General features: G+C 38.3%; 1 protein-coding gene across 6 annotated transcripts in view; it reads right to left on the minus strand.

Moving 5' to 3' along the window:
• Cast (calpastatin) overlaps positions 1–12,124 on the minus strand; it is a 97,588-nt gene that overhangs the window by 82,620 nt on the left and 2,844 nt on the right. For all 6 annotated transcript variants that reach the window (XM_027401859.2, XM_035440460.1, XM_027401860.2 and 3 more), the window contains exon 2: positions 2,111–2,173. In XM_027401859.2, coding sequence (XP_027257660.1) covers positions 2,111–2,173 — 63 coding nt within the window. The remainder of the gene's footprint in view (positions 1–2,110; positions 2,174–12,124) is intronic.

Genomic DNA, 12,124 nt, shown 5'->3' on the forward strand with positions numbered 1-12,124 from the left:
TTTCCTCCCTTTTTATCTATACAATGACTTTACAGTTTAAATTCAAAGTGAAGCATGCCTTGTCAGAATCAAACCTTGGATTCCTTCCTACCAGCACCCCCCACAGGCTTCTGAATAGGCCTACCAAGCTTTATCATTCATTTTGCTGTACCAGAAAAGATTTCCTTTTTTGTGCATATAGTTTAATCTCTATATCGACTGAGACTAATATTTAAGAATGTATATCTTCCTTTGAAGAATAAAAAGCACTATCATTTCAAAGTTCTTGCAATTTGCTTACATAAAATTAATCTGATAGATAACTAATCTGGGAATACATTTCAAGGGTAGTGGTGATAAAATGACTAAATGATGGCCAATACTTTCATGATATTGGGAATGGAAAAATGTTGAGTTTTCATAGGGGAATTCATTATTTAGTGATTTTTAAAGGAAATGGAATGAAATCTAAATGGAAAAAAATCATTTACTTTTTATTTAAAAATTTGCGTTTCATAGAAACAATTATTTTCAACACAAAAGTATATGGTAAGAAACATTGTAAATCAAGGTGGATGGTTCACTTGCTGCAATGCTTGATCTCTCAGACCCACAGGGTGGGGCTGACTCTAGAAAGAATTTTCCTCTGACCTCCATAATTATATCCAAGACCTACACACACACACACACACACACACACACACACACACACACACACAGTTAAAATGTAATAATAAGAAATACTCTGAAGTACACTTTCAAGGATATTGGTAGAAGGCTGACAAGAAATCAGTACATGTCAAGTCCTAGCTCTAAACATATGCTTACATACTAAATGTTCCAGAACAACAGAAAATGAGCAGAAAGAGAGCCTCAATTTACAAACAAAAGCAAAAACAAAAAACCTGCTCAATATTGAGAATTAAGAGAAAAAAATAAGACCACCACTTTATGCTTTTTGTGTATCCAGCATTTCAGGACCATATATCAACTAACCATAGATAGCAAGACAATTTCTTCTGAGTAAAGGTGATGAGATCCACTGAGAATATTTGCCAAGAGAGCAGAAGACAGGTTGCAGTTCTTCTCTAACAGCTCTTTGTGTGAACAACTGACTGTGAATCATTTCTCTGATTGTGAGATTCTTTCCCAAAAGAATCACTCTTGTGGGTTGGCAAATAGTCCTCTAAAAACCAGTAACAAGACAGGCAAACCCAGTGCCCTTTGGAGAACAAAACTCTTACAGGACACTTGCATAGTGAAGTAGGTCAGCACTGGTAATATGTCACCAGTCAAAGCAGATATTCAGAAGAGGAAAGAAAACACACCTCAAAGCAAGGAGAGTTGTTCTTACAATGTCTCCACTGAACTGATGCAGACACAAATAGTTCTCTTCCTTTTGTCTCCAAATCCGAAGAACCTGTTAATCTAGGCTACCATTGTTTTCCTTTCACAGTGCAATGTCATGAAAACATCCATTCCCTCCTGCCATTGCTTTTGGATTCTTTCTGTATTCGCCATACTTACCACCAACAAAACAAAATCTCTCAATCCTTGTAGGAAGACATCCCAAATTGAGCTCTGTTTCTAAATTGAAACTATCTAAATAGGTTCCTGTCTGAGGATCACTATGGAGATTTTCTTTTCAAGATTTCCTACTAATATTCTTGAATTATGTCTTAGTTCAAACTAAATTTTTCAAGACTGGGAAGGTAGTTCAGTGGGCAAATGCACTTGCTGTGTGAACATTAAGACCTGAGTGAAAAATCCCCAGATCTCATGAAAAGCTGGTTCCATAGTGTGGATGTCTGTAATTCCAGGGCTCCTGCAGGGAGATGAGAGGAACAGGCAGAGTTCCTGGAAACTTCTGGGTCAACTAACCTATCTATAGCAGAGATATAACAGAGACCCTGAAAGTTGAAGGCAACGGACCACTCACCTTCAAACCCATCCACATGGGAACATGTGCACCTACAGTATCCACGTTTATAAACATCATTGCACAAACATGGCACAGTACAAATACATAGCAAAAATAAAAACCTCCCCAAATTTGTCAACTGTCCAATAACAGAATTCACAATTTTAAAAGCATAACAAAGAAAATGATAAGAAGTATTACAGAAATTACCTCATCTGATCCTTTCTTTTCTCCTGATCTCAAAGATGATCCAGTATTCTTTTCATTAACTTGCTAAAAATATAAAAGGAAAAATGATAATATTTAACAGAGGAAAATGATATATGACAATTGCACCTTTAATTCAGAAAAGTTAATATATAAACAACAGCAAAACACAACAGAAAAACAAACACCTCTTTCAAGTTCCCCTGGGGAATATTGGGAATTCTCCATTAGTCACAGGCTCTCAAAAATCAAAGGATCATATAGATATTCATTTAGGAGGCAGGTAATCAGTCCATAACTAACCATATGCAAAGCTGATGTAATGCCACTTTGTCATCTAATCCCCTATAAAGTACCTCATGGATTTCTAAAGCACAAATTGCCAGTAGGGGAGAGATTTGGCTCATCACTGAGATGTGACCTTTTAAGGACCATGCTGTGTGTGAAGCCATACTTAAGCACAAGTTCAGCATGGGCACAAGCAGATAGTATTTGATAAGGACAAATCAACAGGTATATTAGAAGAAAAACGAAATGGCCATGGTATAAGAACTCACTCATGGCAGGAATACTTTCTCCACTGTATTTTGTATGAATGACTTGAAGTGAATGCAAACTTTATCCCCTACAGAAGCACTTGCAGGGAAAAGTGATTTGAATATTCTGAAATGAGTCGTATTGAGATAGTTTGATGAAAAGAATTCCCTGCAAGGCTTATTATTGATATGTGTCCAAATAAAGGGTTTGTTTATCTAAAAGTGAGAGCAAGCAGTATTGAGTAACTGATGAATCTTTAAAAAAATATAAAACAAAACAAAGCAAACAACGGACCTAAAGGCCCATGTATAACCCAAGTGTGACAATGTGGACTTACTGGAGCCCAAGGTGGAAGGATCATTTGATCCCAGGAACTTGAAACCAGCCTAGGCAACATATTGTGATTGGGTCTCAATAAACAAACAAATAGATAAGTAAATAAGCAGGTCAAAAAGGCCATATGCAAACTAGAACTATATACCAAGCTATAGTTAGTGAACACAAAGGTAATACTAAGGGCTAGAGAATAATTTCCTCATATTATGAAGCCATTAGCTTGAGGTTAGCTCTATAGGTCATTCTTGCATATGCTCCAGAAACAGAAGCTGGATGCTGTATTTGTAATGGACTTTATAAAATACAGACACCTCAGATGGTTACAGACAGCCAAATAGATAACTGGCTACAAAACTAGAGGCCTCTTAGCAGATCAAAACCCGAATGTGGCAAAGGCCTATATGTAGCCAACTCAGTGATTTCTTTATCTGTGTTCAGCCTGTGAAAGCAACCACCCATTCCCCCCTACACACACACACACACACACACACACACACACACACACACACACACACCCCTCCTGCTAAAACCAGCGCTTTCAACTTCTATGCTTTAGTGATGCTCTATTTATGAAGTATAACATAGCTCAGAAAAACTCACTTAAATTTATTTTGTCTGAACTCTTTTCCCATCTCTAAAAGGGTCATTCAGTTTGAAGATAGTATTTGATCAGGTCAAATCTTCAAACACACAGATTTACCCAATCTGTTTCCTTACAGATCCAGCAACTTCAGAACCAGGGCAGCATACTCACTTGCTATTTGTAACCATATACCCTTTTCAGTATCAGTGAAGTAACAAGACCCAGGGTTTCTTTGTTCGAAATTTTGAGTGTTCATTTTCTCTCCAGGCAGCATGACATTCCATTTTACGGGTAGAAAAACATTCGTTGCTCTTTCCAGTCAAAGACTCCCTCATCATAGAACTTTACCCTGCTTCCTACTCATGGGGCAAATGTGAGCTATGGGCACTACCCACCAGCATGTCTGTTGATAGTAATTTTCCCACTGAAGTACAGTAATGCACATCATTTAAACACATTTTAAAAATTGTTTCCTTGGGTGCTTTAAAAGGTTTCTACTATAGTCCTGGACATTCAGTTTCTTCCACCGAGTCACACAAAATCCCCTAAAGTTTGTAGATTACCAACAATATTTCCAGAGAGTTACATGTAATGAATGCTTTTTAAAGTGCTGAATTACAATTTCAACTTTAAAATATACTATAAACACTGGCATTTTTTAATATCGAAAGGATCACAGTTTTAAACAAATAGAAAGGTTTTCATTAATAATAATAATTCACACCAATAAAAATCACTTATGATAAAGTCCCATCTGTTTATTGGTGTTTTGTCTGCATGTATGGGTGTGTAAGGGTGTCAGAAACCCTGGAACTGGAGTTGCAGACCCGTGTGAGCTGCTGAGAATTGAACCCCAGTCCTCTAGGTTAAGAGCAGTGCTCTTAACCACTGAGCAACCTCTCCAGACTGACAAGAAGTAAAAAACCCAAACCCTGTGTCAGACGTGATTGTTCTGCTGACAATCCCAGCCCACTAAAGAGGCTGAGGCACGAGGATTGTAGAAAACTGAGCCTGCCTGCACTGGAGAATAAGACCCTGTCTCAAAAGGGAGAAAAAAATCTAGGCCTGATGTCACTTAACTGTAATCCTAGCATTAAGGAGACTGAGGCAGGAGGATCTCCAGTTCTGGCCACTTTGGTGTACATAGCCAGAATTATTTAAAAGAAAACTGGCTTGATGTCGATGGCCTGTAACCCTGGCAATCAGGAAATAGAGGCAGGAGGACAGGGGAATCCATGGTTCAAGGTCACTCAGATATACAGTTTAAAGTCAACCTGCACTACAAACCACCTTCTAAAAGAATTAAAAACAAAACACGAGAGATGGTGCTGACTGAGGGGATGACTCAGTGGGTAACGCAGCTGCCAAGCAAGTGTGAGGCCAGAGTCCTGTTCCTCAAAAACTGAGGTGAATTCTGGGGAAGTACAGAGGACACTTATAATGCTAGCACTCAGGAGGAAGATGCCAGGCTCTCCAAGTTCAAGAGACCTTACCTCAAATTAAAGTGGAAAGCGACATATGTCTTTAATCCCAGCACTCAGGAGACAGGGGCAGGCAGATCTCTGTAAATTTGATGCCAGCCTGGTCTACAGAGTGAGTTCCTGATCTACACAGTCCACCAGTGCTCATTGTGAGTTCATGTTGGGGGTGAGGGATGGGGATGGGGGGTGGAGAACAAGGAAGACATCCACGCCCAGTTCTGAAGCTCTTTTTTACCTGACTTGTATGTAGAACTTCCTTGGATTTCTTTTGTTTGTTTGTTTTTTCAAGACAGGGCTATTGTGTAGCCTGGGCTGTCCTGGAACTCACTCTGTTGACCTGCCTGGCTTCGAACTTGGAGTTTTGAGTGCTAGGATCAAAGATGTGCATCACCACCACCCGACTACCTTCAGTTAATTTTATAATCTAGAATTTTATTAAAGTTTTTCAAACAAACATAAAAGTTTTAAGAATAATATCCTGATTTCCTGTATCCCCACCACTTAGATTCAGAAGCTAATTAATGTTGTTACTGTATGTCTTCATTGGGGTTACTATTGCTGTGATGAAACATCAGGAAAAAAAGCAACTTGGAGACGAAAGGGTTTATTTGGCTTACACTTCCACAGCACTGTTCATCATCAAAGGAAGGCAGGATAGGAACTTAAACAGGGCATCAACCTGGAGGCAGGAGTTGATGCAGAGGTCATGATGGGATCTTGCTCCTCATAGCTTGACTACCCTGCTTTCTTATAGAATCCAGGATTGTCAGCCCAGAGACAGCACCACTCCCAACTAAGAAAATGTCTTACAGGCTTGCTACAGGCTTACAGGCTTGCCGGATTCTACGGAGGTATTTTTTAAATTGAGGTCCCTTCCTCTCAGATGACATAAAAATCATCCAGTAAATTGTATTTTGCTATGTTTGCACACACCTGTGCACAGGATTATGATGTATACCGGTACACTGCAAAACTCTTGAAATTTAACACTAAACATTTCAAACCCTAGGCATTTTCTTAAATTTAGCACAGTTTCCAGTATAAACCCAATGCCATTATTATGCTAAGAACATTAGCAAGAACTTCCTAATGATATTTAATTTCTAGTAAACAGCAACTTCACAATCATTGCCCTCACAGGTTCTTGGGCTTTTTCTATATTCAGTATATATATATATATATATATATATATATATATATTATATATATTCCTGGTAATAATATCAAATCAGTTAAATGTTTTCACTGAAATTCAAGTACCTAAAGTACCTAACACTGAGAATAACTGACCACAATTCACTCAATTAAGTTGGTGAATAAAATATGTGGGGGCGATACACATCATATTTAATCCAGCTTAGGAACCTGCAATGAATCCTTCTAAAAGGTAAGAAAGAGAACTTAGTTTATCGCTACCACATGTGGCACAGAGGGGAGAAGCATGGGGCATAGAAGGAATAACAGTTTCCAAAAGCGAATGGACTATACTATTGATGGATCCTGAACAAGGGAAAAGAAAGGAGTGCCAATGCTAGGCCCTCCGCATTTGGTTCACTTTGCTCTCCATAATGACTCTAGGGACCACACACAATCTCCTCATGGATAAAGAGAGTTGATGCTCTGCTTTGCCAAGACAATGACTACAATCTGGTCAAAGCCTGGACCATATAGAATCAGGTACAACCTAGATAGGATTTTGTGATTTGCATCAAGTCTTTAGGGTAATCTACCACTCAAGAAAACAAAACAGCAGAGGAAAACAACTTCCAATTCAAAAACCATCTGTTATAAAGAATTAACCAACACTTAATACATAGGGATTAGAGGAAGAGTCAAAGCCAGTAAAGAGCTAGACAGGAAACCACACAGGGTTGAAAGACAGAGGTGGCCAATACTGTGGGAGTTTAGTGGCAGATGGGAGGGGTGGCAGATAAAGAGCTTTTCTGTCTTACATGAAGGAGGAATAATTCTCCAAATTCTATCTACCCCAGACACTGGCAGATATTTGTCAAGGACAGCTGTCCTGTGTCTTCATTCTAAGACATATATGTGCTTGAAATAGTTTTCCACAGCAAAGCCTTAACCCTATGAGGAAGTTAGGAGTCACAAGAATTGCAGCATTAGCTCTAACCCTGCTAGGAACTTCCGCTGGCTTCAGCTTTGCAGCATCTGGGGACCTTACTTAGTGTTATCTAAACACACACAGGTACACACACAGACAAGGGTCCCTGCCACACAAAGTTAAATCCAACAAACATCTGCCTACAAAGGAAGAAAGAGAACCAGCAATTCCAGTAGTATAAGAAGTGCCTAAGGCTACTGTGCTTCTGAAACTAAGGATGAAAAAAGAGATACAAAGTTTCTTTTAGGAGGAAACAGAAACAGTCCATAAGAATGGTTGCATCAATCTGGAAATATACTTTAAAATATTGACCATGTACTCTCATGAGTAAACTTCATGGTTAAGAAGTGTGATGTCTAAATAAAGTTGCTTGAAAAAAATTGAAAATATTACTTGAAAACTGTCCTTCAACTTGGACGTAGGTCACTCAAATATACATAATCATGTCCAGAGACATGACAGCAAAACTATGAAACAAGGATAAGGTTTTCTTAGGAGCACTGGTTCTCCCCTGCATGCATCTCAGCTCTGTCAGTACTGTCAGAAATTGGGGGAGGCTTGTTTCAGTACCCTGCCGAGGACAGAAACCACCCAGTTAGGTTAGCAAGGCTTCCATCCTGCCCAGCAAGCAAGCTCTAAGCTTGTGCCAGAGTGTAGGATATTAGATTGTGTCTGTGTAGGTGAGGGAGTGGATATAGTCTTCTAAAATCCACTTGCTGTTTCTATTATGCATCCAAGATCAGGAACAATTGGTTTTGAAAGGATTCTTGTAGACACCATAACAGAACCCCTACTTTTCAGAACACCAACTAAACTAGTACTACCCTGGTTACCTGGAGAAACTGATAACTCAACAATGGCCTATTACTCAACAGTGCCCTATTTTTCACACCGGCATTTCCGGTCCAATTCCAGGCCTTTGTAGGGAAGGACCATATCTTGCTATCTTCACAACAGCCTATCTCTCACTAAGGCAAACAAACTGCCACTTAATTGCCACTTGCTCACTGACAACTTCCTAAACACACACGTTGCTTTTCTAACCAGATAGAAATGATATTCGCTCTTTTTCTTGCCATGGGTGAAACTCTCAGCAACAATACTTGATTAAATGCATTTATTTCCATCAACCTCTGAAAATCCCCCAAGAAGTACAATAGGTCTTTTTAGGTTACTAGACTAGATAAAGAAGGAAGGCTGAGAAGTAGGTTGAAAATTAAGGGGCCTTGTACAAATTGATGTTTTCCAAAAGCAAAATAAAATAAACAACAACAACATACCCTTAGAGATCTATGCTTGTATGTGCTCTGCTAGTCAAAATGAGATTATGCACCAAACAAGTTGGAGGACTGAGACAGAAAGCTGCTTTGGCTTCAAAATACAGGGAGTCTTTGGCTGTGCACCTTGAGGTGGATTCCTCCCCTACACCTCTGTTGGTATCACAGGAGATCTTGGCTGGCCACTTCTCAGAATGGATCATCTCAAACGGGTTTGGCCAATGAGAAATAAGTAGTGTCTGGGTAAGAACCTAAAGCTGTGCTTCTCAGCTTGTCAGTTGCAACCCCTTTGGGAGTCAGACAACCCTTTCACATTGAAAAACCCAGGTACTTACATGATGACTGATAACAGTAGTAAATTACAGTTATGAAGTAGTAATGAAAATAAGCACAACATGAGGAATATATTAAAGGGCGGCAGCATTAGGAAGGCTGAGAACCACTGACCTAGAATGATATGAGTGTGTGCACTCTACCCCACTTCTCTCTGATTTCAGGGACTCTTCAGGATATAGTGTCTGTTGCAGGTCAAAAGAATTGTCATTTTGGCAAGATGACCCTGAAGTTCCTTTAGTCCCTCCGTTGTTATAGCTATTGTTACCTCACTCGTCTCTGATGGTTTTCCAATCTTATCTGTTGCCTGGGAAGCCTCCTCCCTGTCTTAAATTTCCCTGGACTTAAATGCTCAGAATAGCATTTATCTGAGCTTCTATCTACAGCTGATGTGGTAAACTGATACCATAGAAACCTAAAGACTATATGATCTTGGGTAAAAATTCAACTTTTAATTTCTCCTCATTTAATAGAGAATGGTACCTATTTCAATAGCTGGTATGTTTTTCACTGTTAAAGTAGAACCTGGTCCAATGTCTGTTTTTTTTTTTTTTAATCCTGGCTAATAATAGCTTTTATTAAGAGTTATTGATCTTTTTCTTTTCCTCCTGACATCAGTCTGATTGTGTGAAACAGATATGAGAACTAAGTATATTTTCATTTTCTAAGTCAAGAAACACCAGTGAAGAAGAATTTAGTGTTTTACTATCCCAAAAGTACAAAGAGTCCTAGTTGCCATGGTAAATGTTTGTTTGGTCCTCTAGCACTTCACTGTGCATGAGATTGTTTCACCCCAGATCACACCAAAGAAAATTAACTGCATGTAGAATGAAAATTCCATTCTTTTCAACAGCCTACAATTTGCCTATTCATGTAACATTTAAAGTGGCAATTTACCTGCATTAAAAAAAACATTGTGTGGTAGCAGGATCTCATGATAAAACAAGACACAATGTTGGCCAGTAATGTTGCCAGTTGATTGTGACAGTTCATTATACCCCCTTTATTATGATCATGTATAGCAGTTTTGTTAAGAACAATTTTGAAAACTTCAGCTGACTCTTATCTTAAGAGTGTCCCCTCCACCCCAGAATCACCCAAAGGCAAAATGCTAGTTGTTCAAGTTTTAAAACTGAAAAATGTCAAAGCTCACAGAAAAGATGACTCTGGGGGATAGAGTTTATTAACTATAAAAAAGAAAAAAAACCAGTGAGTGTCCATTACAAGCTAATGTTGTGGGAAGAAAATAAAAAATATCAGAGAAGGTGGATCAGTGGCATGGCTCAGTAGGTAAAGGCACTTGCCACCAAACCTGGCAAATGAGTTTGATTTCTAGAAATCACACAGCAGGTAGGACAGATCTGACTGCACACGATGGCACATGGACACCCCCAACACACACACACACACACACAATACACACACACACTCACTCCCTCATACATATACACTCACACACTCACACAACACACACTCACACACATACACACTCACACACATATATACACTCATACACATACTCACACACACAGACACACAGACACACAGACACACAGACACAAACTCTCTCTCTCTCTCTCTCTCTCTCTCTCTCTCTCTCTCTCTCTCTCTCTCTCTCTCTCCTCCTGAACTAACTGGATCTCCATCTGATGTGGTAACTTATCCAACCAAGTTTCTTCACATGATTGAACAGTTCTTGTAATTTTTCTTAACTGGTACAATCTGATAGACATTTTTCAAAGTTATGTTAGTTATAAAACTTTCTTAGTAAGTTTTCATAAAAAGAAAGTGAAACAACTTGAGGAACAGAACACAGAACTTCACTGTCATGCTAATAAGATTCATATATTAAGAATACCCAAAGTGGAGGAAATGAAGCCTGATACCCCCCTACCCCCTGCGAAAGTCCTGAAATAACCTACCTGGAACTAACTACCCGTTTGTCCACTTTGGAGTTGCAAATGGCCACCCTCTGTTTCCACACCAGAAAGCCACACCACATTTTAAAAAGCACTCGCATAATGTAATTAACTTTCTGGGAATTTCCTAAACTGACTAAATAACAATATCATCATGTGTGACTCAGTTCTAAAGGCTTTTATGCAATGGAAAATGATCCATTTAGAGACTGTCAGCCAAAAAATAGTGACATTTACCGCCTTCTTTCTTTCTACCCTAAATGCTATCTCCCTTGTGCAGACCTTATAATTTTTTTCCCTAAAATTCATTGCAGTGAAGTTGTCTGTTTTGCCATGTGAAGTTTGCAACAGATTGTCCTGTCTGGCTGAAACGATGGAGTCTTCCAAATGACTGGGCTCCTTGATTATATTCTCACTGTGTCTATGAATCCAGTTAAACCAAGAAGCACCTTTAATTATCACAGGATAATAGAATCAACTTATGACTCAGGACTCTGATTACTGATGTAACCCAAATTTACTCTTAAGTTTAATAATTATGATGTTCATCAGATATTCCTTAAATGTAGCTTTTTAAGTGACTTTTTTCTATAATCAGAAAATTCTTCAGACAGTGATGGAATTCAGTATGAAAATAGACAATATTTGTTTCCTAGGCTGGCTTTACAGGAGGCATCTTCTTAAATGAACACATCTTTACATTACTCTAATTTTATTTTGCCTAATGTTAGATTATTCACATTATTTTTAGCATTTATAGAGTATCTACTAAAGGTATTCTAATTATAGGATTTAGCAGAGCTATTCTGAGATGGACGTGTATGCAGCCATCAATTGGTATCTTTTGGAAACTGACTTCAGGGACTAAATCATGCAGATGCTCAAATGGCTTGTGTAAGATGGCATGTTTACATCTAACTTATGAATGGTCTCTTGTGTGTTCTTTATGGTACAGAGTATTAAAGCATTTCAACAGTTTTATACTATTTTATTTGAGGAATAATGACAAAAAATTGGTGCATGTTCAGTAAAGACAATTTTTAAAATTATTTTTGATTAGTGTCTGAATATGTGGATAAAAGGGTCCGACTGCTTATCTTTATTCATAGGCACATAAACAAACAAAACTATATATACATTGCACATATGAAAACATGTATATATATTTTATATATACATAGAATATATACAACATGTGCATGTATATGTATCTATATGTTAAAAATTGGTTAAGTGAACCATTGGAGATAGATTTATGGACAGACTTTGCATGCCCTAAAGCTGCATTTTATATACATTGTTGAGAGCAAGTACTACCTGACTTCCATTTAATTATCAAAATGATCTGTGATCACTTATAAATGGCTTTTTTTTTTAAGTTCAGGAACTGACCCCCATAGAGCTTTTCTGTCTGATGCCATACCACTAG

This window comes from Cricetulus griseus, chromosome 2 (assembly GCF_003668045.3).
Source record: "Cricetulus griseus strain 17A/GY chromosome 2, alternate assembly CriGri-PICRH-1.0, whole genome shotgun sequence".
In the NCBI taxonomy this organism is placed as follows: Eukaryota; Metazoa; Chordata; class Mammalia; order Rodentia; family Cricetidae; genus Cricetulus; species Cricetulus griseus.